Consider the following 23444-nt stretch of genomic DNA (forward strand, 5'->3'; position numbering starts at 1 on the left):
CACACGCATGAATACATGCACAGACACACGCAAATATGGCAACTGATGAGTAAAAGATTAGACATCAGATGGTCAGAGAGTGTCAGTGTCAGAGCGCAGACTGTGTGTGTGTGTGTGTGTGTGTGTGTGTGTGTGTGTGTGTGTGTGTGTGCGTGCATGCGTGCGTGTGTGTGAGACAGAGAAAGAGAAAATTAGAAGAGAATGAAGAGACAGGCCACTGACCACAGATGACTCATTACTAGACCTGAGCTGATAAATGGAAAACAACACGATCAGTGCAGGACACACACAGACACACGGTGTGTCAAACGGTCTGCGAGTGACGGGGCAGGAGGGGGATATGTAAAAACTAGAAATGAGATGGACTTCTTTTATGCTAAAAATAGCATTTTGAAACCTCAAATCTACTTAAAGCAACCCTGAGATAAGTTACAGTGATAAATCATAAAAGAAATAAATTGTTCATACATCCATACTTGTTGATTTGGAAGAGGTTTGGTGTAGATGTGCCACAGCTTATTAATAAAACCATAGGGACTCCAACCTATTTCTGCTGCACTATATGTACACCCCATGTAAAGAGAGGCAGCCCTGGAGTAAAACTGTTACTACAGTTACAATTGTCAGGAGGATTTAGTGTTCATAATAACAACAACAAAGAAGGCCAGCGCAATGGAGGAGACACAAAGAGACACTTAAAGCAAGTGAGAGGCCAAGACAAATACAGAGAAAGAGCAAGACAAGAAGAGTAAATGAGAAGGAAATGGACAGAGGGGGGTTGTCTGTCCCAGATGGTTTTAACTCCCATTACAAATCAGCCAAGAGGGTTTAAAGCTCAATGTGCACCATCTTCTTTCCTTTGTTCCCCCAAGGGCATCGTTTAAGAAAATGATCACCAACTTCACTCCACATTTGGCAGGACAGCTGTTTCAATGGGAGTCCTCCTCCCAGCCCTAATAACAGCAGCTACTGAAAAGTGATGATCAAAAACAACTAGCAACTACCAACTTTAAGAATTTCAATATCAAATACTCATTTCAGTAAAGAAAAAAAGGATCATGAAACAATTTCTTAATGTCACTGGAAATGACAAACAATGGCAGAAAAAACAAGGTGAAGGTGGGAAGCGAGGATGTTTAACTCACAAATAGTCACCATTTCTGAAAACTGTTTCAGGCTAATTAAGCAAAGGTAATTGTCCTGGGACCAGATATCATTATAACTCTCCACGTCCCATTTTGGCTTCCAACCCACTTGCTCGAGAAATGTTATTTTACAACCTCTGAATCCAAAGTGGACATGTACAAACTGTCCCTGTGTGCAGTGGATGTGAGAGCTATGCTCACTTGTTGCTGCACCACTGCTGTTTAAATCAATTTATTCAAATAGCCCTAAGACATAGCCACAATCTCACAGGGCCTCGCAAGCAGCCACACTGCGAAACAAAGAAAATGGAAAACGGTAAATTGAAATGACATCCCTCACACACAGGACCCTTGCTGAGAACAAGACAATGTAGGATGGATGCAGAGAGCAGGCCGTTCACACCAGAACGTGTGCATGTGGCTCAGGGCAGCAAGTCACACAGGCCAAATAAAAAGCATGTGATGCTGCATACAGTGTCTGAGTGTCACATCGTTTTTAAAGTAACACTTGCAGCAACAAAGAGTGTTGAGTTGCATTTGGTGTAAAAGGCCAACAAATCACACATATAACTGATGTTTAGGAGATAATGGAGATAAAGTACAAGGAAAGAGGTGCCACTGCAAGTACAATATCATTAATAAGAACTGGTGGAAAGGAACTAAGTACATTTAGTACAACTTAAGTACAATTTTGCCTTTTCCTTGGACTTTGAGTATTTCCATTTGATGCATCTTTATGTATCTGTAAATCTATAAATGATCAAATAGTAAAACAGTATAAATATACTCATTGCCTTTGTTAGGTACACCTGCACAATCCAATAGAGCTCAGCCATGAAGTTGTTTTTATGATATCTATAATGTTCACTTCTTGTTAACCCAGGCGCTGACTGAATTATATGTTTTATAACTGAGGTCTGAGCTGTTGTATTCAGTTATATTAGACTGAACAGGTGCACCTATTAAATGGTCTCTGAGTGTATGGAGCCATTAAAAATAGCTGGATCTTGACCAACCACATGAATATGTGGATAACCCCATAAAGTAGAGTACTTTTATGTGTATTTTGCTGTTAATACTTCTATAACACTTCAATCTTTTTCTTGTAAAGGAGTATTTTCACATTGTGGGAGAACTACTTTTAATCAAAGAAAGGCTGGGAGTTAAGTTTCCAGCGCCGAGAATAAGAAACAAGAACACGAGGCGGCTGGAGACGAGCTAATTGACTGTTTAAATGTGATTAGTAGTTGAGAGTCATCTGATACTGCTCCGCCTGAACGTAATGCCAGTCAATTAGAAACAGTAGTAAAAGTAAAACCTTTACAAATGTTCTGTTATTATAATAAGAGAACGTTTGTGAGGTACAGAATGGGTGTATGGCTGCAGGTTGACAGCCATACACCCCCAGTGCATGATGGGAGTGAAGGAAATTGATGGCTTGTTCCTGACTCTTCGATATAAATTCTCCAAACTGGAACTACAACACTGTACTGTTTAAAGTATGATGGGATTTTCAAAATAAAGTAAACATTAACTGTGTCAAAGCCATGTTAGTAGGTGTTAAACGTGTTATATCTACAGAAGGCAACCATAAGCAAATAATGACATCAGTATTAATAAGGTCTCCTATTTGATATCTGCGTGTGTGTCTTTGCGAAAGTGTGTGTGCGTGCAGACAGATTGGCTGAGGCTGCGTGGGTCAGTGAAGACCAGAGAGAATAATGGATGTGTTGTATCCACAGGCAAACTGTAACAGGAGTAGGAGGAAGAAGGAAAAGCAAATGAAAAGGCGAAAGAAGAGAACTGCAGGGAGCCGCAGACGTCCAGTGCAGAATGAAGACATACAGCCAGCGAAGCACACGTGTGCGTAATTCTATTACGCTCTAATTCAGTGAAGTCAACAGATGAAGCAAGGAGAAGGAGATAGAGGGAGGCGGGTGAAAGAGAGTTCAGGAAGGCAAACCAGAGACAGAGGGAGACAAAAAGGTGGACGAGTCAGTACACAAACAAAAGGTGTGTGTGTGTGTGTGTGTGTGTGTGTGTGTGTGTGTGTGTGTGTGTGTGTGTGTGTGTGTGTGTGTGTGTGTGTGTGAGTGTGTGTGTGTGTGTGTGTGTGTGTGAGTGTGTGTCTGGTCCAGGCTCACGTCGTGCTCGCTGTCCACTCAGAAACCAACCTCTGACCCCCGCACATCAAACTCACTCCACCCAGATCTCCCCTATTCCCTGTCACACCCACACTTGTTCTCTCCATGCCACTGTCTTCCTTCCATCCAACCTGTCAGCTCTCATCATCCGCTCCTCTGAGCGCTGATACATGATTGTGGAAGACAATTATTTGAAGAAAAAAAAATGAGAGACATAGAGGGGTGTGTGTGTGTGTGTGTGTGTGTGTGTGTGTGTGTGTGTGTGTGTGTGTGTGTGTGTGTGACATTCAGAGCTGGATTTCCCTGTGTGTCAGCAGGGGAGAAGGCAAACCCAGAAGTCCCCAGTACATATATATATACACATTACACATATTGTGTATATTATATATTATATTACAGTGTGTGTGTGTGTGTGTGTGTGTGTGTGTGTGTGTGTGTGTGTGTGTGTGTGTGTGTGCGTGGGTGGGTGCACGAGCTGGCAGCTGTCTGACAAACTGTCAAACTATTAAAGTAAACAAAACCACCTACACACTAACACACACACATTGTATGAGGAGTCATGTGCTGTCAAACAATATGATGATGATGATGATGATGATGATGATGACAATGATGACGATGATGACGATGATGGTTGGTGTGATTACAGCTGTGATTCTACCGTGATGCAAAAGTCATTGTTGATGAATATGGCGGTAGCGATGATTAGGATGATAATGAGGCTGATGATGATTAGGCCGCTAATGATAATGATGATTGCCAGTCTGTTCCCTCTCTCACTCTCTGTTCTGGACGTATCACTTTCTCTTGACTGCCATTAATGCTACGGTAAAGAGGAGAAAGTGAAACAGGAAGACAGCGTTATGTCTCAACACTCGCATTAATCATTCCACATGCATCAGCAAAGATGCATGCCTTTATTTTCAGCTATAAATAGATGGGCTGTATCTGTGGCATCGCTGAGTTCCCCTACCCTCATATGCACACACACCTATGAGCATGACGCATATCAACTATCGTATTTACACAGAACTTCAGTTAAAGTCATAGATTGACTGGACAGGCAGAGAGTGACCGTGCAACATCAAGCTCCTCTAACTGTCATATTTACATAAAGATAAAGTGCCAGTTGTACATAGGAACCCCTCCCTAACTCCAAATGTGTGTGTGTGAGTGCATTTTCTACTTCTGTTTGCAGAGCTGTTGTGAGGAAGCGCACCTGTCCTGTATGAACAAGCATGACACACACACACACACACACTCGTGCACACACGCACTTTTATCCCTGCTGATGCAGACGTGATACACCTCTCCTTCAGCACAAACAGGACATACCCTGAGGAATCACACAGGCAAATGAGGCTGATTTACACAATCCTGACTGGCCTGTTCACTACACACATACACAAGCGTGCGCACACACATACACACACACACGCACAGAGAGAAATGGCCTCACAGGTACAAAGATAGAAGATAGAGGGGGCTGGGAAAAGCCCTCTGCTGTTCTGGCTACCCTTATGCACACAGACACACACCCATGTACGCACACACGCACACGCATGCACACACACACGCGCGCGAGCGTGTGCACACACACACACACACACACACACACACACCACTTTATTTAACAAAGCAAACACCTGGTAGCTTGCTCACGCTCCTCAGACCCGGATACACCATCAGGAAAGCACAAACACACACATTTACACAGAGTGTGTTTAATTTCTATCTCTATATATGAGAGGAAAGTGTATCTCAGAGTAAGTGACAGTAATCAGCTGTCAGGTCAGAGGAGTGAGTACTGAAAAGGTTGAAAATGTGGAAGCAACCTTCCCAAAATGGTCATGAGCGGTGGAGCCAAATCTCTCTTACAGTGAAAGTGGCGACTTTTGAGCCAGTTCAGCACTAAATTGCCAGTCAGTCAAGTTAGAGGCTGAGAGGAGGCTGGAGTGTGTGCTGGCTAAGTGAACTGCAAGTATAACGATGATATAACAATATCTTTTTCTAATTTCTTGATCAATTTGAACACTCTCCAGGAGTTATAGGTCCCAATTGCTGCTAAATTTAATCAAATCCGTGGTTAGAGTCACACTGTCCACATTGTTCAGATGAAAATCTTTCAGCATTGATTCAAGTATGTCTGTAAGGCCTATGTGTATGAGTGTACTGTAAGTAGGCACGTATTTCTAGGAATTCATCCAAAAATTAATGATCTTCTTAACTTTATAACTGAAAAGGTTTCACTTCTATCTACTATCTAAACGTGTGCATATTCAAGCTACTTCCATAACGATCTATTCCTATTCAGGAGATAACTGCGTTTTTTGCCACAAATGTGCTGTGAGAGCAGAGTCTGAATTTGTGTATCCTCTGGGTCTCTGTCCCAGAACAGTAACAAAGCATTATTAATGACTGTGGTCAAACATAATGTGTAAGATGGGATGCTGCAGTTTCTCTGTGGCTGGAAGTGGCATCGCTGTCCCCATGACAAATCCACACCGACTCCAAAGACGAACATCTAACACCTGAGGCCAACTGCCATGACGGCTATTTGACTAGATAACAAAGTTTACTGATGAAGTGCTTTCACGTGTCTGTCACACCATTACCTTATCTAAACAACGATCAGGAACCACAATATTACATTTCCACCCACTGCACCTTGTGTTCTTCATGTCAGACTGTACACTAACGCAGATCTAGGGCTGGTTAATCATTCAGCTAATACCTAAAAATAACCACAAATGACAAGTTATCAGGACATATTATAATGTCTTAAACCTGCACAAAACTCATAAATCAATTCAGAACAATACAAAACAGAGAAAAGCAGCAAATCCTCACATTTCAAAAGCTGTAACCACTGAATAAAAGATTTCATTTTATAACTGAACTCATCGATTCATTTGACTCATCAGCTAATTGACTACGCCTTTCAGGCCTACTGTGCTATTGTCCCTTTCAATGCATCCTTTTGCTCGCTTCCCTGCGTGTTAAATGAATGCAAACTCCACAGAAGTCAACAGAGCGAGCTGACACATTACACGCCACTCTACCTCATATCCCCTGGGTAGAGACTTGAAAATAGTTTCACTGGCAGAGGAATATGGTATCTCTGGAGAATTAAACCTGCCTCCTGAGGCTGACTCTTGCTCTCACTTCTCTTGAGTTCAGGGGATTTCTTTCAGTGTGCATAAATTCACAACCCGACCTGTACCCATTTATGAAGAGTGCCTCCAACACGGGATGCGTTCACTAACAGTTATCCACTGCAGACTTTACAGCTGCACTGTTGCCACCACGGTGGGTCTATTCTTTTTAAATCCATTTATTTGCACGCTTACAGAGCACAACATATGCTGTGTTATCTATATACTTCCAATTATAATGCATTTTCTTTGTCATATAACAAGCTGTTAGCGGGCTGGAGAAGCCTCTGCAACTCCCATGCAGCACAGAGCAGTGGTTAAAGCATGTCAGCAGTTTCAATCATACGGGAATTTAGATAAAGCGCTTCCCTGACTGTACAGCAGAGCAGGGTTTCCACTTTTTATTATACCTGTGAGGGTTTCTTAGGGCTCTGGCACTCCATAGAAAGTGATCAAATGCATAGTTTGTTGTATTCTAACATATTCGGTGGGGTAAAGCATGGCTCACCTTAATTTTGTGGACGGACTTCCCCTCCTCCAGACCCTGGCTCCACACTGTGATGCCCCGCTTGTTGTAGTTCATCATCCAGCCCTCCTCGCACAGACACTCCGCCTTGAAGCTGGCAAACGCCCGGTCGTCCGGGATGGTCACAGTCTGTCCAGACATGGCTTGTTACTGGGGAGAGAGAAGGGGGAGGTGGGTGTGGGATGGGGGGGGGTGTCTTGGAGACTCCTAGTGGGCCCGGAGGAGACACGTTGAGCCGGGGGGTGAATGAAGGGAAGCCGAGAGCCTCTTCTGTGGGGATAACTTGTCTAATTCAATTTCCTGCGTGCAAGAAGCTTTTGTAGGCTGCACCGCGTCTTGTGATGATCCGCGTGCGTGTGTGCGCGCGCGCGCGTTCAACGGGATGGTATAACAGCCGCAATCCAACCCGCACAAACTAATCAAACGAGGTGTGAGACGCAGCAACGCGGGGATAACGCAAAGAAGTGTCCAAAAAAAATGCGATGGATGAACCAAACGTGCCTCTTGGCGGATCGCGGTGGTTGAATAAGTTTCTGCCCGGTCCTCCAGTCCTCAGAAACAGCCGCTCTTCAGACAAACCATATGTTTGTGTTTCCGCTCGCCACTCTGCTTTTCTTTCTCTCTCTCTGTCTCCCACCCTTTCATCCGTCTGTCTCTCTTTCTCTTTCTCGATTGTGGTCTTCTTCCGTGGGCTTACATTAGTGTAAAGCTGCTCTCCATCGCTGCGTCGCCGCTGTGGCAGGTGGTAGAGGAGAGGCGATGAGAAATAAGAGGAAGAGGAGGAGGTGGAGGGGGAGAGAGGAGGAGAAACCAGGCAGGCAATGCAGCTACGGGTACAGTGGAAACACCTCCCTGTGCTGCCTTTAGGTGCGCCTCGTAAAGATCTTCCTCAAGACATTTTGTCCGTTTAACTTCTGTCCGTCATTCTGCTCGAAATGCAAACTTGTCATAAATAATACAACATATAACCACTTTAAGTACTGTAGTTAATCGTAGCTTATTTAAAAGTCTGAAATAGCCTATATTGAAAAGATGCAATGCAACCTGCATCTTAAACCATGGTAGAAACTGGTTGTAATGCGGTCTTGGCTCTTTTACTTACCAAGATAAAATGCTCCACATTGTTTTAGGTCCTAGCTGTTTTGACTCACTCATTGTGAACATTTCTGAAGGTACTCAGTGGAATTACTAGTATGCAGCAACGTTTTGATAAGCACATCCCCAGGGTTGTCTACTTCTGAGACAACGAACAGATAACTTTCACTGAGTGATGTTAATCAGAAACAGATGGCAATATTAGCATCTAGCATCTTTTTATAGACTTAACCTTTGTTGCATTTTTGCACACCAAGTACAGACAGTACAGTTACAGATTAACTGATGTATTCACATTCATTTATGTGAAATCAGAACGTGGATAAAACTTAAAGCTAAGTGGATAACTATATTTGTTATGTAGCTTGTTAACAATAAAATATTTGGTTTAATTTATGTAAGCTTTTAGCTCATGTTTCGTTTGCTGAACCTATTTCGTTAATGGGAACAAAATGATTCAGGAACTACAGGTAAGCTGTGGAAGAGTTCAGCCTGTGTTTTCTCTCCTGTCACAAGAGTTGTGTAGTGTAAAATTAAGAAGTGAAAAACACAGCAACTGTGAAAAAGGTTGTCTTCATGGCCACTTTAAACTCTATTTAAAGCTATTTTCCCCACATCTTAAACATACAGCATCTCCTGTACTGTTACTATGGTTGTAGATCGTTTATATATCCCCGACAGTATTGAACGCAACCCGCGCTATCACACCATACACGCGCACCTTTTTGTAAAGTAGTTCCTGGAGCAGCGGGCGCGCGCCTGGCTCCTGTTCGCTGACGTGGAAAGTGCTTGTCTTCACACGTCTTTCTTTCATACTTCCTTATGACTTGTTCATTGCTAAAGTTGTCAGTTATAACAAGGGACAAAGTCACTGCTGCTGACAACAATAAACGTCCGATAAATTACCTGTAATGCAATATTACTCCAGGTGTCACCATGTATCTTATATCTCCTCACTCTGCTTCCCTGTCTCCATCTATTTTCTACTCAGTGTGTCGTGTCATTTTCTGTCATCGCTCTTCCTCCTTTCATCTCGAGTGTGTAAGCCCATTATTGGCCTCCTTCACTCAATTTGATTTGTGGGTGTACTCACGACGTCTGAAGGCCCAAATAAGCTGAAGTGCACCTTATATTTTCCTACTTAGGATCACATAAGTATTTGTGTAAAGCTATAAAACAAAGATAGGTCTTTAGGTGTGATCCCTCCTGCAAACATGGACTTTACTCATTGCTTTGAACAGGAGCAACACAGCTTTTGGGTTATTGAAACTGTGTTTTAAACCCAAAATCAAACCCAAATATCCCAAATGACAATTGTTCAGTCTGTGGTTCCCAAACAGGGAGGGCAATACAGCAGGGTCACACATGCCCAGGAGGAAAACGTTGACAGAAACTCAGACTGAATAGAACTTTTACACATGATTAGGTGCTGCACTGCGTTGCAAAGACTTCCAGAACAGAGTCATAATTAATGTATTAGTGCCACTTGTGATTTTCCTGCTATGACATGTCAATATGTCTGCAATGAAAAAGGACAAGGACACAAATATCAGATGCCACATAATGTCATTGTTGTTGTTGTTCATAAGGAGCTTAGAATGGGGCGTAAGCATATCAAGAAGTTGATGTCACTTGAGCTGTGTTCGTTGGTGAGAATGAATATATTAAATGGGAAGGCTGGTAAAGGTGCCAGTGGATTTATGATAGCAGAGCTCTTATGATTCATGTGTAGTGGTGAGGCACAGAAGCCTATGACAGCACACAATATACACACCCAGTACATCTCGGCTCTACTCCAACATGTCTGTTCTGCTCGGATTGCATTTCAATCATGAGATTTTTTGTTTGTTTGTTTTTGATGAAATACACTGTGTCTTTAGTGGTGACCTCATCATATACAAGCAGTATGTGTAAATGGAAAAAGTCAGTCATTAAAATTATTGGATTTCTGAACCATTCCTGCATCTCAGCCGGGAATTATTAAATTATGCTAATCACTTTGTCCAGCCATTCTCAATATTGTGTCCGAAACTGAATATGACATTTGATGAACAAGATGACATTTGTCTGTAATAAGCCACTGCGCAGCCACAACCACCAAATTAAACTGGGCTTTAACGCCATCTGGCGGCCATGATTAACTATTTAAGGACAAGTGCGCTGACAAAACAACAGTTTGCGCCAATAAATGTATGCGTATACGAAAAGACCAGAAAACCAAAAGAACTCTGTTCTGTCCGGATACAGTAAATAAACTACTCGCGATGCGCATCGTTGTCTGTTGGGCTGCAAATACAGGGCAGGCATGGTGGAATAAGACGGTTATTTTAGGCAAGACGCTTCAAAAGTAATCATCAGGACTTTAATATAACCTGTATGTATCGATGTCCTTTCAGTATCAGTGTACCTCTTTGCCGAAAATATATGAGACACTGACTGACTCCTGTGTACTGCGGTTTAACTTGATATAAGCGAACGCGGAAGTATGTAACAGTTACTTCTCTCGCCGTAAGACCTGACGCAAGGTTTCCAGCTAAACGACATTTCCCAGAATGCACCGGACATTCTGGCGACATCCACGCTACGATGAGGTGAAGCAGTTGTTTTCGTCTCGGAGGTTGTGATTAGCTGCCTGTAAATTGAGGTATAACAGCTATTATCGGGATTAACGTGGTGTCCTTGGCCTGTGGAGAATCTGTTACCCTCCGGAATTACCGCCAGACTGAGGCTTTCATCCTCTGCTTCGCTGTCGGTGAGGTTATCGCCATGTTATCATCTGTTCCCACCAGGCTGTTTGCGCGAAGGTCGCGTAGCCTGTCACCGTGCAGCCGCGTGCTCCAGACCAGTGCGAACGGTGCCGCATGCCAGGGCATCCGCGAGACACCGGCGGAGACCAACCGCAACCCCATCGTGTCCACCTCCCGGGTGTCGAGAAGGGGAATTTTGGCTGAGGAGACCGCTGGTACCAGTGTAAACCCATCGGTGCAGTACCACCACCTCGCCCCTAGGTGGCTGTCCAACCTGCAGAACCGCCGCAGCTCCTGGGCGGCTCTGGCCAACAGAGGGCGCAACAACAACCAGTATTGGGAGGAGAGCGGGCAGGGCGGCGGAGGTGATGGCCGGGGAACAGGTGGAAGATCCAGCAGGACAGGTGTAGCGTCTGCCGGCGTGCTGTCTGCTGCTGCCGTGGCCTTTTGCCTGAAGAAAGATTCTGATAACAAAGGTAAACTTAGCAGACATTGTGTTGTCTGACATGGTGTGACTCCTTGTCTGCTTTGCATGGAAAATCTTGTGAATTGATAACAACTAACTCCAAATCCAAACAAGGCTTTAAAATACAATTTTGGTATGTCTCTAATTTCCAAATATGTACTGAAGTTTTCTGTATTCTTCTTCTGTAATGTTTTTCCTCATCTGTGTCTGTCTTTACAATGACAAGGTGATGCTCTACTGGAGGCAGCAAGGACCAATAACTCTCAAGATGTTACCAGGTAACCCCTCCCCCATCACACACACACACACACACACACACACACACTATATATATATATATATATATATATATATATATATATATATATATATATATACACATACAGTCTAAATGAATTCATTTCACTGACACATTTCATGCATATTGTATTCTGCATGTACTTCACAGACCATTAGATGGAGATCATCCTTGGCTCTCTCCATTGTGAACCGCGTGATTCAAGGAGTCTGTTACTAAGTGTGTTTATAACCTCACCATAATGTCAGAGAAGATTAAATACTACCTCGACTTGTCATGATGGCAATGGACTGTTTGAGGATGCAGATACCTCCAAGCAGTTTTGAACTGAGGCTTTGGACAAAGCTCAGTTTCTGGACACCTTCCTGGTTATTGTACTACAGTCTGTAATTGATAAATGGTACAATTTTCCTTGAATGTGTTAAATTAGGCACTATGTTAATGTCACTGTCAGCCTGTAAGCACACAGCTCTTGTAAGTTAGCCATAATCTTCTGCTCTTTAGTATAGCTCAGATGTTACAGCCTTATTCAAGCCACAGATCATCTGCTGAGGCCAGTTTCTAGAACAGCCAGGATCATGTGCAGTCATGACAGCACAGTTGTCACCTGTTGTTGCAGTCCCACCGTTAACCACCAGGTGGGAGAAGAGCGCCATCTGTGTGTAAACACGTGTGTGGAGAGGAGGCGTCCTGCAGGGTGGATGTTAAGCTCGGCCGCTCAGAGCTCAGTTTCAGCTGCGTGCCTTTCACAGAAATTGAAATATTCCCCTGCCTTAAACTGAAAAAAGAAAAAAAGAAGTTTTCTACAATTATCCTTCACAGTCAGTCAACCAGAGCCACCTGAACAGGTGTGTAAGCGCAGTATCATCATCCTAAAATTTTATATGGAAATTCTGCTTGTGACTCCCAAAATATTCCAGAATTTAAATGTGCTTAGTAATATAGCAGCGTACATGTGTTCATCCGCGTGTGTCTCCATTTGCTTGCTTGGGTTACCTGTGCCCGCGTGGCAGATGGTGAAGGTGAGAGTGCAGCGAGACGGTCCGCTAGCAGACAGCCAGTCATCAGATCACAGATGTGTTAAGTGCTTGGCTTGAGTTTATAGAAGTGGTAGAGTGTCAGGGTGTGTCTGCTGAGAGGCGGTGGAGAGGATAGGGATCTCATTTTCACACAGGCTCTAGAAAAGCATTTGCACTACAGCTGCGGTGAAACCTTTTATAACCTTTTATAAAGCGCTTTAACGTTGGAAGATGTGCGTGAAGTTGATGCGCTGTCATAAGATCCAGGCTTTATCATGAAAAACAGATTCTATTGATAATGATGCTGGGATTTTAGGGATGGAAGCTGCTCTTTGTTAATATTTTGTACTTATATTCAGTGTTTAGAAACATGAAAAATAGTTAATATCAGTTTTATTGCAGCCTAGCGTGTGAAGTAGCATTTTGTCTCTGTGATGTTGTAGCTCACAGTAAAAGCTCAGATGTAGCTGTAGTGGTGAGCCTCCATGTTCTCCTCCCAAACCCTGACACTTGTACACAGACCAGGCAGTGAAAACAGAGCCAGAGAGCTTCAGAGCTGAGTGCAGAGCAGACAGAGGCCACCGTGTTGACTGTAAACACACACACTGTCTGCCTGCTTAGCACACGAGACGACAGGCGGATCGCTTACACGCGCACACACTTACAAGGACTGTGCCACTCTGGTACCTGATGTCATACCCTCGGGCAGAAAATCGACACACACCTGGCTTACACACACACACAAAGACATCACCTGGTCAAGGAGCAAGTATGAGTCGATGTTGATGTCGCTTTTTGTTTCTTTTTTCCCATCAGGCTGTTAAAGGAGGGGGTCGACCCAAATCACCGCCACCGCCTGGGTTGGACCGCTCTCATGGTGGCTGCCATGAACCGCCAGCACAGGTCTGTGTGTGTTGCGGTCAACTAAACCCACTGAACAAACCACACTTTGCGCAGTTCTGAGTTGCCGTCCCTGATGAGCGTTCGTGACTGTAATGCAGTGTATCACACAGCTGTCTGCACCAGTGAGCGCGTGAGCATATGTCATCCGCGCCCCTGCTCTCGTTGTTACAGTAGGTCTTCAGAAGTGCAAAGTGCGACTTTCAGACTGACAGACGGTCTTTACCCGTTCCCCCATCTCTCTGTCCAACAAATTAAATTAGCCTCCTGGCCCCCAGAACACACACAACACAGAGAGGGGCCGAGGTTAAGGCCGGGCCAAATCCAATTTACAGGATCTTTTTTTCCCCCCTCCATCGGGGCTGTGCGGTCACTTTTTGTTTAAGGGCCTCATGCGCCCGTGAGAAGCGTAATTGAAATTTGAATATGGAAATAGTTTAAAATGAGCTTATTTTAAATCTCAGGCTTACAGTCGCTCCTTGCTTTGTAGAACAGGTTGAATTATTGCTGCTAAAATGGAAACATTTGGACCTGTGAGTGTGATTGCGCCACAAGAAGAAATGTGAGAAAAAAACAAAAGTTTGTCAGGTTTCTGTAGAGTTACGGCAGCGTTGAAGTGCTTAATCGATCAGCCGCTAAAGGTAATTGATAACAATTTTTAATAATTTGTGAATAATTCAAGAAAGAAAAGTTACAAATATGCTGGTTCAAGCTCCTCAAATGTGAGAATTTTGGACAAAACGCTCTAAGATTGTCCTCAATGAAAGTAATTGTTAGTCGTGTGACGTGTGTGAGTGATTGTTGGGGTGGAACTGTTGATGTATGTAACATGTTTTTGGATACAGATTTGCATGTGAGTGTGTGTCTGTTTTGTGTGTGTGTCACTGCACTGTCGTGTGTGTGTGTGTGTGTGTGTGTGTGTGTGTGTGTGTGTGTGTGTGTGTGTGTGTGTGTGTGTTATGAGTGCTATAACTCAGCGAGGCAGTGACACTCCTCTGTGTTTAATCCCGTCTTCCAACCCCCCAGTGAGCCGTCACTGCTGCAGGGAAGACAGAACATCGGTTCACACACATCAGTCACACAAGTCTCTCACACACTCTCACACACACACACACACACACACACACACACACACACACACACACACACACACACTCATATCCACATACACAAGCAGGGATGCATGTGTGAATGTGTGCACAAACACACGGACGAGGGGAGTTTACACCAAATATCTTACAGGCCAACTGCCTATTACTCAGTCACACACAACTTTATTTGCAGCCGTTAAGTGAAAACAGTGGGAGCATTACTCATGAACGAGGTTTAGCCCGTAGCTAGAACGTCAGCGTGAGTCTTATTGTTGAATTACTTCGCCCCCCTCTCGCAATGTATTTATATTTTCCCCGACCAGAAGTGATAACTGCATTTTGAGAGGCCGAGGATTTCGGCGCGTCGACGGTTTGTAGGTGCGGCGTCCAGCGGGCGGCCCCTCTTGTGTTCGGGGGTCGAGGTGCGGCTGTGTGAGGGAATCGAGGTTGGAGTGTAAGAATTAAGGGTGAGACTTCAGGGGGGCGTGTGTTTGCTTAGCTTTGATGTGGGGAGGCGCAGGGCCTGGCCCTCTGTTTGCACTCTTTAACACACAATGCTCATCTCCATCTCTCCTTCTGTCCCTCCATCCCTCCCTCGCCGCATTCACGTGCACAATGAGCGCTCAGCCGAGTGAAACGCCTGTTGACCGTTCCGACCTGTCGGCCGAGCGGCTCGACGGGAGGGAGGGGGGACGAAACGAGGGGCAGGGCGGACGACGGTCGGAGAGGATGAGCGGCTCGTCGGGAAAGAGAGGAGAGGATAGTTTAGGTGTGGAGTGAGGGTGATGTGGAGTGGGATTATGGGTTTGGGATTAGCTGGATTTGAATAGTCCAGAGCTCCCAGTGAAATATTATCATGGTGTGGTCACGATCTAACACTATTATGATGTAAGAAGGCAGAATCAGTTAGCATAAGTGGGATATTGTTGTTTCTCACACTGAGACAATGTTCCCTCACTGATAATATAATAAGCAGCTTCTTCAGGGGTATTCTGCCCACGCCGCATTAAAGCCACAGTTATGGGTTTTCATGTCGTGATTTTCAGCAAAGTTTAATACAAAGGAGTCATTTTTATTAGATACTCATCTTGGCCTGTATTCACAAAGCTTCTTAGAGTCCTCTAAGAGAGCTCCTAACTTAGCCTTAAAATTCCTAGCAAGGAACCTTGATTCAGGAAGCGTCTGAGAGCAACCCTGAGCGAGGAGAGTACAGAAACTTTTATCTTAGTGAGGAGGTGTGGTTGATCCCGTTGCTAGGTATGACGCAGTCTTCTAACAGCTGTGATTGGTTGTTACAAAAAGGGAAAAAGAGAAAAAAAGAAAAGAAAAAATGAATGAACGGACCGTAAAATCAAGCAATCATATAACTTTGACTGTGTTAAGAAATGTGTAATCGTGATATTAATTTTATGTCTCAGCAAAACTCAGCAAATTTAAATTAAATGTGACAGCTTCAAAATGTTTGAGCGTGTCTCATTCACATGCAGATTATATTGATTTGCTTGTTGTTATGTTTACTGTCCATGCTGGTAATTTTACCACTTAATGTATTTGATATTAATGGTGGACGCAGACTCAGCTGTCAGCAATTCCTGTGATTGTTGGCGTCCTTATAAAAAGATTTGGCAGAATGACCAAAACAACGAACGAAATGGATAAAGAGTCACTTTTGCATTTTCCCCGTGATCAGGTATCGCAGTGTTGTGATGACTTTCATCCCAGGCTTCATTGCGTTACTGCGCTGGGTGGGACAATAAGCTCATCCCTGATGAGGCACCACAGGCATGATCCCTGCACGATCGAGCTGGTAGCGTGTCATTAAATCGCTGTCATTTAACGTACGGAGAATATCTCTCCTTCCTCTCGGTCTTTCGAGGAAGATTTTTCCTAGAATGACGTCTCTAAGAGCTACTTTTAGCCTTAGGATGCTTTGTGAATGCGGGCCCTGGAACTGAGAGATTGTAATCTACTTTTTTCGGTTTCACAGCTGCATCACAACTGTTCAATGATTGAGAGAGGGTCGAAGTTTGCTGATGAACATGAACTTCAGCCAAGAAAAAGTGGGTTAAATGGACGAATTAGGAGAAACACAATAAGCTAAGTCAAACAGCGGCCGTCAGAGTCGTGATGCCATGTGGTGAATGGTTTTCCAGGACAGCACAGCGAGGTAAAAGTACTGTACTGTACTGCAGTACGAGCCTCTGACCTGCAGCTCATCACTGAACTAAGGCCTGTGGCTGTTCCTTCTTCTCCCCCTTGTAATATTTAATGTAATCAGCTGACCATTTTTATTGAACGACAGCAGCCTGTGTGATAAATCAAGTTTCTTTTGGGTTTCTTTCTTCAGGGTTAGTCATTCCAAGATGCCCTCTTTAACAGAGTTTAACGAGTGTTTTCTTTGAGTGTTTTTTATATATCTTATGTATAAGCTGAGGATGTAAAATGTATGTGTCATCATTTGCAAACAGAACAAATACTCGGATAAAAAGCTAAATAAGATAACATTTGACCAGCAGGTGATTTGACTGAAATAGAAAGAGGAAAGGTTAAGTGCAGGGACGCTCTCTTGCTGGCATCTTTCTGACCCCAGGTGTGCGCCAGGTGAGATGAGGTCAAGTGAGGTCCAGCGTCTGGAGCAGGTGGTCAGAGACATGGATGGTCAGTTCGGCTCGGGTGTCCATTGTAGCCCAGGAGAGACGGAAGTGTCTGTTTCCTGTCTTCCCTCCAGGGCAAGGACGGGGAAACTAACACCAGCCCCCAGCAGCGGCACCAGTCACCTGCCGGCAAACCTCGGCACAACCTGGCCAGTTAAATCCAGCACACTGGGCAGCGGCTTGTTAAGCCAACAAGCCTCCGATACAAGAGCTGGATGGTGGCATAGCGGGGAGAAGGTCTTTTAATTGGTTTAATCTTGCAGTGTACAGGTAACATTAGGAAGTGTTGAATTTCAGCTTTTGGCCCAGTCCTTTAAAACGGGACTTTAACCTAATTAACCCCTGCATGCCTTCGGTTTGGCCTCAAATTAGTGCTGCAGCTCTCCTCCTAAATGTCCCAAATAAAGTTAGCCACTTGATCATCAGTTGATTAGTAAAACTATAAACTGTTTTCAAAAGCTCATTAGTTTTCGCACTGTCCTGTGTAATTAAATCTCCCTCTTTCATCTTTTTAGCGGCACTTCCCTCCTTTCATCCACTCCTCCTCCTCCACCTCCTCCTCCTCCTCGCTGCTGTTTTCCTCTCTTTATCCCTGCGTGTTTACCTTTCTGATGCCATTAACTCTTTTCAGACCGTCTCATTTCTTCACACAGTCCTGCCCAGCCTCATGTGACCGACCACCGTTTGTGTGTGTCTGCATGTGTCTCGGAGGATGCGTCGACGTGTTTGTAGAAGTGCTTGCAAGGGTGAGAGGAGAGCCCTCCGTGGGTCACGGCCCCCCCGCCAGCCCCCAGCCACAGTGATACAGTAACAAAAGGAGACCCCCCGATAGTCCTTTATACCCCCTCAGCAAGGTCAGACACAAAGACCTGGCCAGGCTGTTCTCAGCCTCGCTCTCCCACAAGAACACATGTTCTGCAGTGACGATACCATCTAGCAAAGTCAGATTTTCATTATGTTAATGGAGATGAAGGGAAGGTCTCATTCTTATTCTGTTTTCTTCAATTTTACTGATCTGTGATTTTTGAGCCTGGTATCACAAACAGACATCAGTACCAGATTCCATTTAGAGCTGAAAAGATGATTGAAATGTTCATCAGTCATCTTCTTACTGCTTCTGTAGTGTGTTTAAAGCAACATGCAGCTTCTCAAATGAGACAATCTGATGTTTTTCTTCATTAATTATAATTGGAGGCTAATTATCTTTAGGTTCAGGCATCTCTGTGGGCTCTGGGAAATTTCAATTTCACTATTTACTGATAAACATTTCACAGAAATGAATGTTTCGTCCCTTATTCCATGTATCGACACATGCTTCAAAGAGTTTAGTGCTTTGTTTTTTGGGGGTGAGCAGGGTGTTCGATTCCACACTTCACCTTTAAATTGACAGAGAAAACCTCGTCATTCTTGACGTCAAACCTCGTGAAAGCACAGCTTCTCCCAAAGAGACGCTGGAGTCTGTTTCGTGGTCATGCGCTCTAAAGAAGGCGTCCACCTCTTCCTCCTATGAATAATCATTTAGCTCCATTTGAGCCCTTTCAGGCCCCCGTGCCATAACCATTTAGCTGAAAATGATCCATCACTCCCTCCCAGGCTGCATTACATAGTCACAGGTTTAATGACAGCCAGCAGCGTACTGGCAGGGTTCATGTTTCGGCCATCGCCCCCTGTTCTCGCTCTCACTCGCAGCAGACTGGCTGGCTAGTTTTTGTGTGTGTTCATCGGCCTGCCTGTGTGTCAATGTCAAAGCCATTGCTCATGTTCATAGTGGTAAATGTGAAGAGTGTGTGTGCGTGTGTCCTGTAGACGGAGAGACGGTACCCGGAATGTCCGCTGGGTCACAGTGAGTGGTGTTGCCGAGGTTCTCGTGTTTGTTCTATAAGGCGGTACGCTCCAATGAAGGACTGCACACAAACACACAGTGCGACACACAAACCCCCTCCAGTGGCGCCGGAAACAGGCCCGACCCTTGCCCCTTCAATGTGCGCGTATGTATGTACATGTTACGAAGCAGACAAGTGTGTAGTGAAGGAGGGAAGCGGCCATTGGAGTGTGTCCGTCACAACGGGACAGACTGCGAGTAAATCAGGTGAAAACGTCGATGGAGGAATTAGATGTTTGCTTCTGCGCACAGCGTGTTTGTTTTCACGCCGTGAGGAAGAGAGAAGCTTTACTGTCACGGTCATGTTTGATGACGGGAGGGAAACAAATCCTGCGTCCCATTCCTGTAGCTGCTGTGGCACCTAATGTCGCTGGAGGAAGCAGAAGGAAAGAGCTTCCTATTCATACTGTGGTGACTGTCCCTTTAATGCCTGGTTGTTCAAAGCCATTGTAGGCGCTGTTGATGAGAAGTCTACTTTATGACAGTAGTGGATTTGCAATATTTTAGCATAAATGTGAAGAAGAACCTTTTAAATTTGTTTTTAATTCACCAAAAACGGGAGACCGTCAGATACAGAACTGACAACAGACCAGTTTGCTTTCACGTATCCTCACGAAGGAAACGTTGACTGCACGATGTCATGGTTATAGAATAATGACACTGTTAGCGTTAGCTTGGCTCCCTGTAAGCCTCGTTTTCACTGTGCAGTTCTCTCCGTCACCGGGTCTTCTGGGTAAATGAAGGCTTGATTTACGGCACAAAGGAAGTCAGGAGGCATATCCAGTCAGGCTGGCTGGATCTAGCTGCTATCTGCGTGTTCATATGAAAATAAAGAACAAACTGAAATTTTCTTTTCTTTTGTCTTGTTTCCCAGCGTGGTGAAGGTCCTGCTCGAAGCCGGCGCCGACCCGAACGCCGGAGACGACTTCAACAACGTTTACGACACCTCGCGGGAGAAGGGCATCCACTCGCTGGAAGGTGACACAGAAAACACACTTTGTGGCTGCGTGTGTGTGTTTGCTATATTACACATATGAATCCTAAGTGTTGAACCAGATATTACGAGACATTATGATTTGCATACATTTGCATATATGTACATGTTTCATTTCCTCCCAGTTATTTATTTTACATGTTCCTTGACAAGTAGTGCGTGTTTTATTTGTTTTTCTTCCGAGCTCTCACACAAACACGCAGACAGAATGGCACAGGGAGACACACACACACACGTACACACACACTTTACCCCCCCAGTGTGTGTTGGGTTTCTGCAGACATATTTATATGGGATATGTATATTGCAGACATTTATATGGCTGTCAGGTTTGGGTCCACGTGGGGCCGGCGTAGCGTGGGGAAGCGTTTCCCAGACGCACGCTGATGGATGGGCTAGGGGGGCCTGTGCGACGCTTTATTGGGTTAGCTATGATTATCCCGCCCTGTCTCTCTCTCTCTCTCTCTCTCTCTCTCTCTCTCTCTCTCTCTCTCTCTCTCTCTCTCTCTCTCTCTCTCACACACACACACACACACACACACGCTGCAGAAAGAGACTGCCGGAGAGATGGAGAAAAAGGGTGGGATGGATGGAGGAAGGGAAAGATGGATGAAGGAAGGGAAAATAGGAGGAGGAAGGCAGTGAAAGAAGGCGAAGGGAAGGGTAGAAGGTAGGGAGCGGCAATGGGTGGAGTGAGGGAGAGGTTAAAGACGGAGGAGAAGGAAGAGCATGTGGATGTTTGGAGGGGTGATGGAGGGAGGGAGGGATTGAAGGAAATGGGTGGGATGATGAGGGAGGGAGAGGAAGTCAGGAAATGGATGAGACAAAGTTATTGGGATGGGGGGGAGGGGGAGGGGGAGGGAGAGGGTGCAAGTGATGAAAGGAAGTGATGGATACCAAAGGAGGAGAGGAAGGAGGCGGAAAAATAAAAATGGATGACAGAGGAGTGGCACGAGATGAGTGCTCTTATGAAAAAGAGAAGTAAGGAGAGAATGATAGACTGTGTGTGTTATTAGTCAAGAGCAGAGCAGAGGAGGCCCGAAAGCACAGCTCGCATTACTCCGATGGTGTCGGACAGCTTAGCTTAAATCTGGGAAAATGAACAACTCTCGTAAAGCTGGAAACAGGGAAGACATTACAGTTGTGGGGGCTCACCATTGACTGTGAATAAATTAAAGTAAGTTCTTCCAGATTTCGAGGCTCAGACATTTCAAGTGGAAGTTGTGTGTTAATTCATCATATTCATCTCCTCGGCTTGCGTCTCAGATTGGACTCATGGCCGCCATCTTTCCCAACGTGCCCCCTTCACAAGTTTTAACATGAAAATCAGGAAAAATCTTACACCATCTTCCCAGCAGGCCTTTTGTGTGTGTGTGTGTGTGTGTGTGTGTGTGTGTGTGTGTGTGTGTGTGTGTGTGTGTGTGTGTGTGTTCGTTCTTCCTGTCCTGCAGTAGAAAAAGCATCTATCGTTCTAATCTTTCTTCTCTGTCCACGTGTTGCTCTCTGTCCCCTTCTGCAGTCCTCGTGTCCAGAGAGGATGAATTCAGCAGCCGGCTCAGCAGCAGGGCCGGCTTCCGCGGCTGCACGGCGCTTCACTACGCCACGCTGGCTGATGACCCACGCGCCGTCCGCATGCTGCTGGAGGCCGGTACGTCACAGCCAACCCAAACACACCCCGAACTCCACCTTAGAGTCCATGAGGGACCTAGGATAGTCCTGATATCAACATGTAGACTAAGGCTTGCTCCTGATTCTTGAACATGAGCCTAAATAAAATCTTTAGAGGTATGAAAGTAGGGTCCCTTTATAATTAAAATGAAGTCAATAATTATTCTTTATTATTCATTATTCATTAACTTTCTGCTCCTCTGACACCTGAACTGAAGATCGCTTCTGTGGTGTTAATTCATGCTTTAGAATTATTAATTGCATTGCGTGATTGATTCATGTGAGGAACAAATTCAGGCGTGCCGGTCTCATGTCGCCACGCTCCAGCCTCCTCACCTTACTCTTTGCTCTCCAAACTAAATGGTTCTCATTCTGCGCTCGGAGCTGGAGGCAGTATCATCTCTATCAGCTTTAAAAAGCTTTCCATGTATCATCATCTTAACGCCTCTACCCCCCGAGTAATATAAACAGTATTACAAAGCTCATTTGAAATTGATCACTTGTTCATGCCCCCTCTCCATTCACCCCCATTACACTCGCACCTGTCGTTGACTCAGCTCCACCGACACACACACACACACACTCGTGGACCCTCGGGGCAGAATATCCCCCTCAGTTTCCAGGCGAGCAGCTCTTAAACAAGCGAGGCCTAGTTGAACTGTGACCTCCGCACAGAACGTGCCCTTGGGGTAACTCCACAGTCACAGGATGTGTGTGTCTTTGTGATGGTGTATGTGTGTGTGTTTGTGCACTCAAGCTTCCGTTTTATTTGTTAACATATTCATGTATTCATGTGTGTTTTTATCCTTGTGATATGTTTAAGTTTCGACGTGCCTTTTTAGTCTTAATCTGGGGGACATTTGGAGACGTTGCTTTTTAGGTTGTCATGTTTTTAAGATAAAAACACCGCAGCCAGCACCACCGTCACTACACACACACACAGACAGAAGCTAGTATTAGTGTCTTGTTTATGTTTATGATGGATGGTGCATCCGAAGCACTTGTCTGCCCGTCTCTCCCGTCTCACCCGTGCGTCTGTAAGCACGCTGTACGCTTAAACAAATCACTTCGCCTAATTCGATCAAATGTTCCACAGACGCATTTTTGAATTAAAAAGGTAAGAAATTTCACAAAGCAGAGACATTTGTTTTAAGACAATTGCATTAAAGACGTGGCGGGTCGCTCCTCGCCCGACGGGGCCGTTGCCGGGTTGGCGCCACCATCGCGGCCAATAACAATCTTGACATCACAGACTTTCAATCACGAACACATTACTGTTCATGCGAATGGGCGCTTAATTAAGGACTTCTGGACAAGTTTTTAATGCGTTTTTGATTATTCTTGACAAAGTTTGTGTCGTTTGTCTTTTTCTTTAATCCACTTCCTCTTCGTAGCCTCCTATCCATCTTTTTTAACATTATCACAAAATATCTTATAAACTGCCACAGCTCCAGGACATCTGTGCGGGTTTGGGGGTGTGTGTGTGTGTGTTCGTGCCATCTTCCCTTCATGTATGTGCGTGTTGTATCTTATACCTTGTTATTTCCCCTGTGTTTGTGCGCGTCCACGCTCCGCTACTAACCGTGGGTTTGCTCCTTTGGCCTTAGCCAGCCCTCGACTCACATCTCCATCCATCACAGTCTCCAGGCCCACCCTCGGG

The 23444-nt window shown here is 44.8% G+C and overlaps 2 protein-coding genes across 2 annotated transcripts in view; one reads left to right on the forward strand and one right to left on the reverse strand.

Annotated features, from left to right (window-relative positions):
• stard10 (StAR related lipid transfer domain containing 10) overlaps positions 1-11065 on the reverse strand; it is a 17082-nt gene extending 6017 nt beyond the window's left edge. The window contains exon 1 of the mRNA XM_070969957.1: positions 6953-11065. Within this exon, the coding sequence (XP_070826058.1) occupies positions 6953-7111 (159 nt within the window). The 5' untranslated portion in view covers positions 7112-11065. The remainder of the gene's footprint in view (positions 1-6952) is intronic.
• clpb (ClpB family mitochondrial disaggregase) overlaps positions 10634-23444 on the forward strand; it is a 27435-nt gene continuing 14624 nt past the window's right edge. The window contains exons 1-5 of the mRNA XM_070969956.1: positions 10634-11288; positions 11505-11556; positions 13412-13498; positions 19997-20100; positions 21636-21764. Coding sequence (XP_070826057.1) covers positions 10832-11288; positions 11505-11556; positions 13412-13498; positions 19997-20100; positions 21636-21764 — 829 coding nt within the window. The 5' untranslated portion in view covers positions 10634-10831. The remainder of the gene's footprint in view (positions 11289-11504; positions 11557-13411; positions 13499-19996; positions 20101-21635; positions 21765-23444) is intronic.

The sequence above is a fragment of the Chaetodon trifascialis genome, chromosome 9 (genome assembly GCF_039877785.1).
Source record: "Chaetodon trifascialis isolate fChaTrf1 chromosome 9, fChaTrf1.hap1, whole genome shotgun sequence".
NCBI lineage: Eukaryota > Metazoa > Chordata > Actinopteri > Chaetodontiformes > Chaetodontidae > Chaetodon > Chaetodon trifascialis.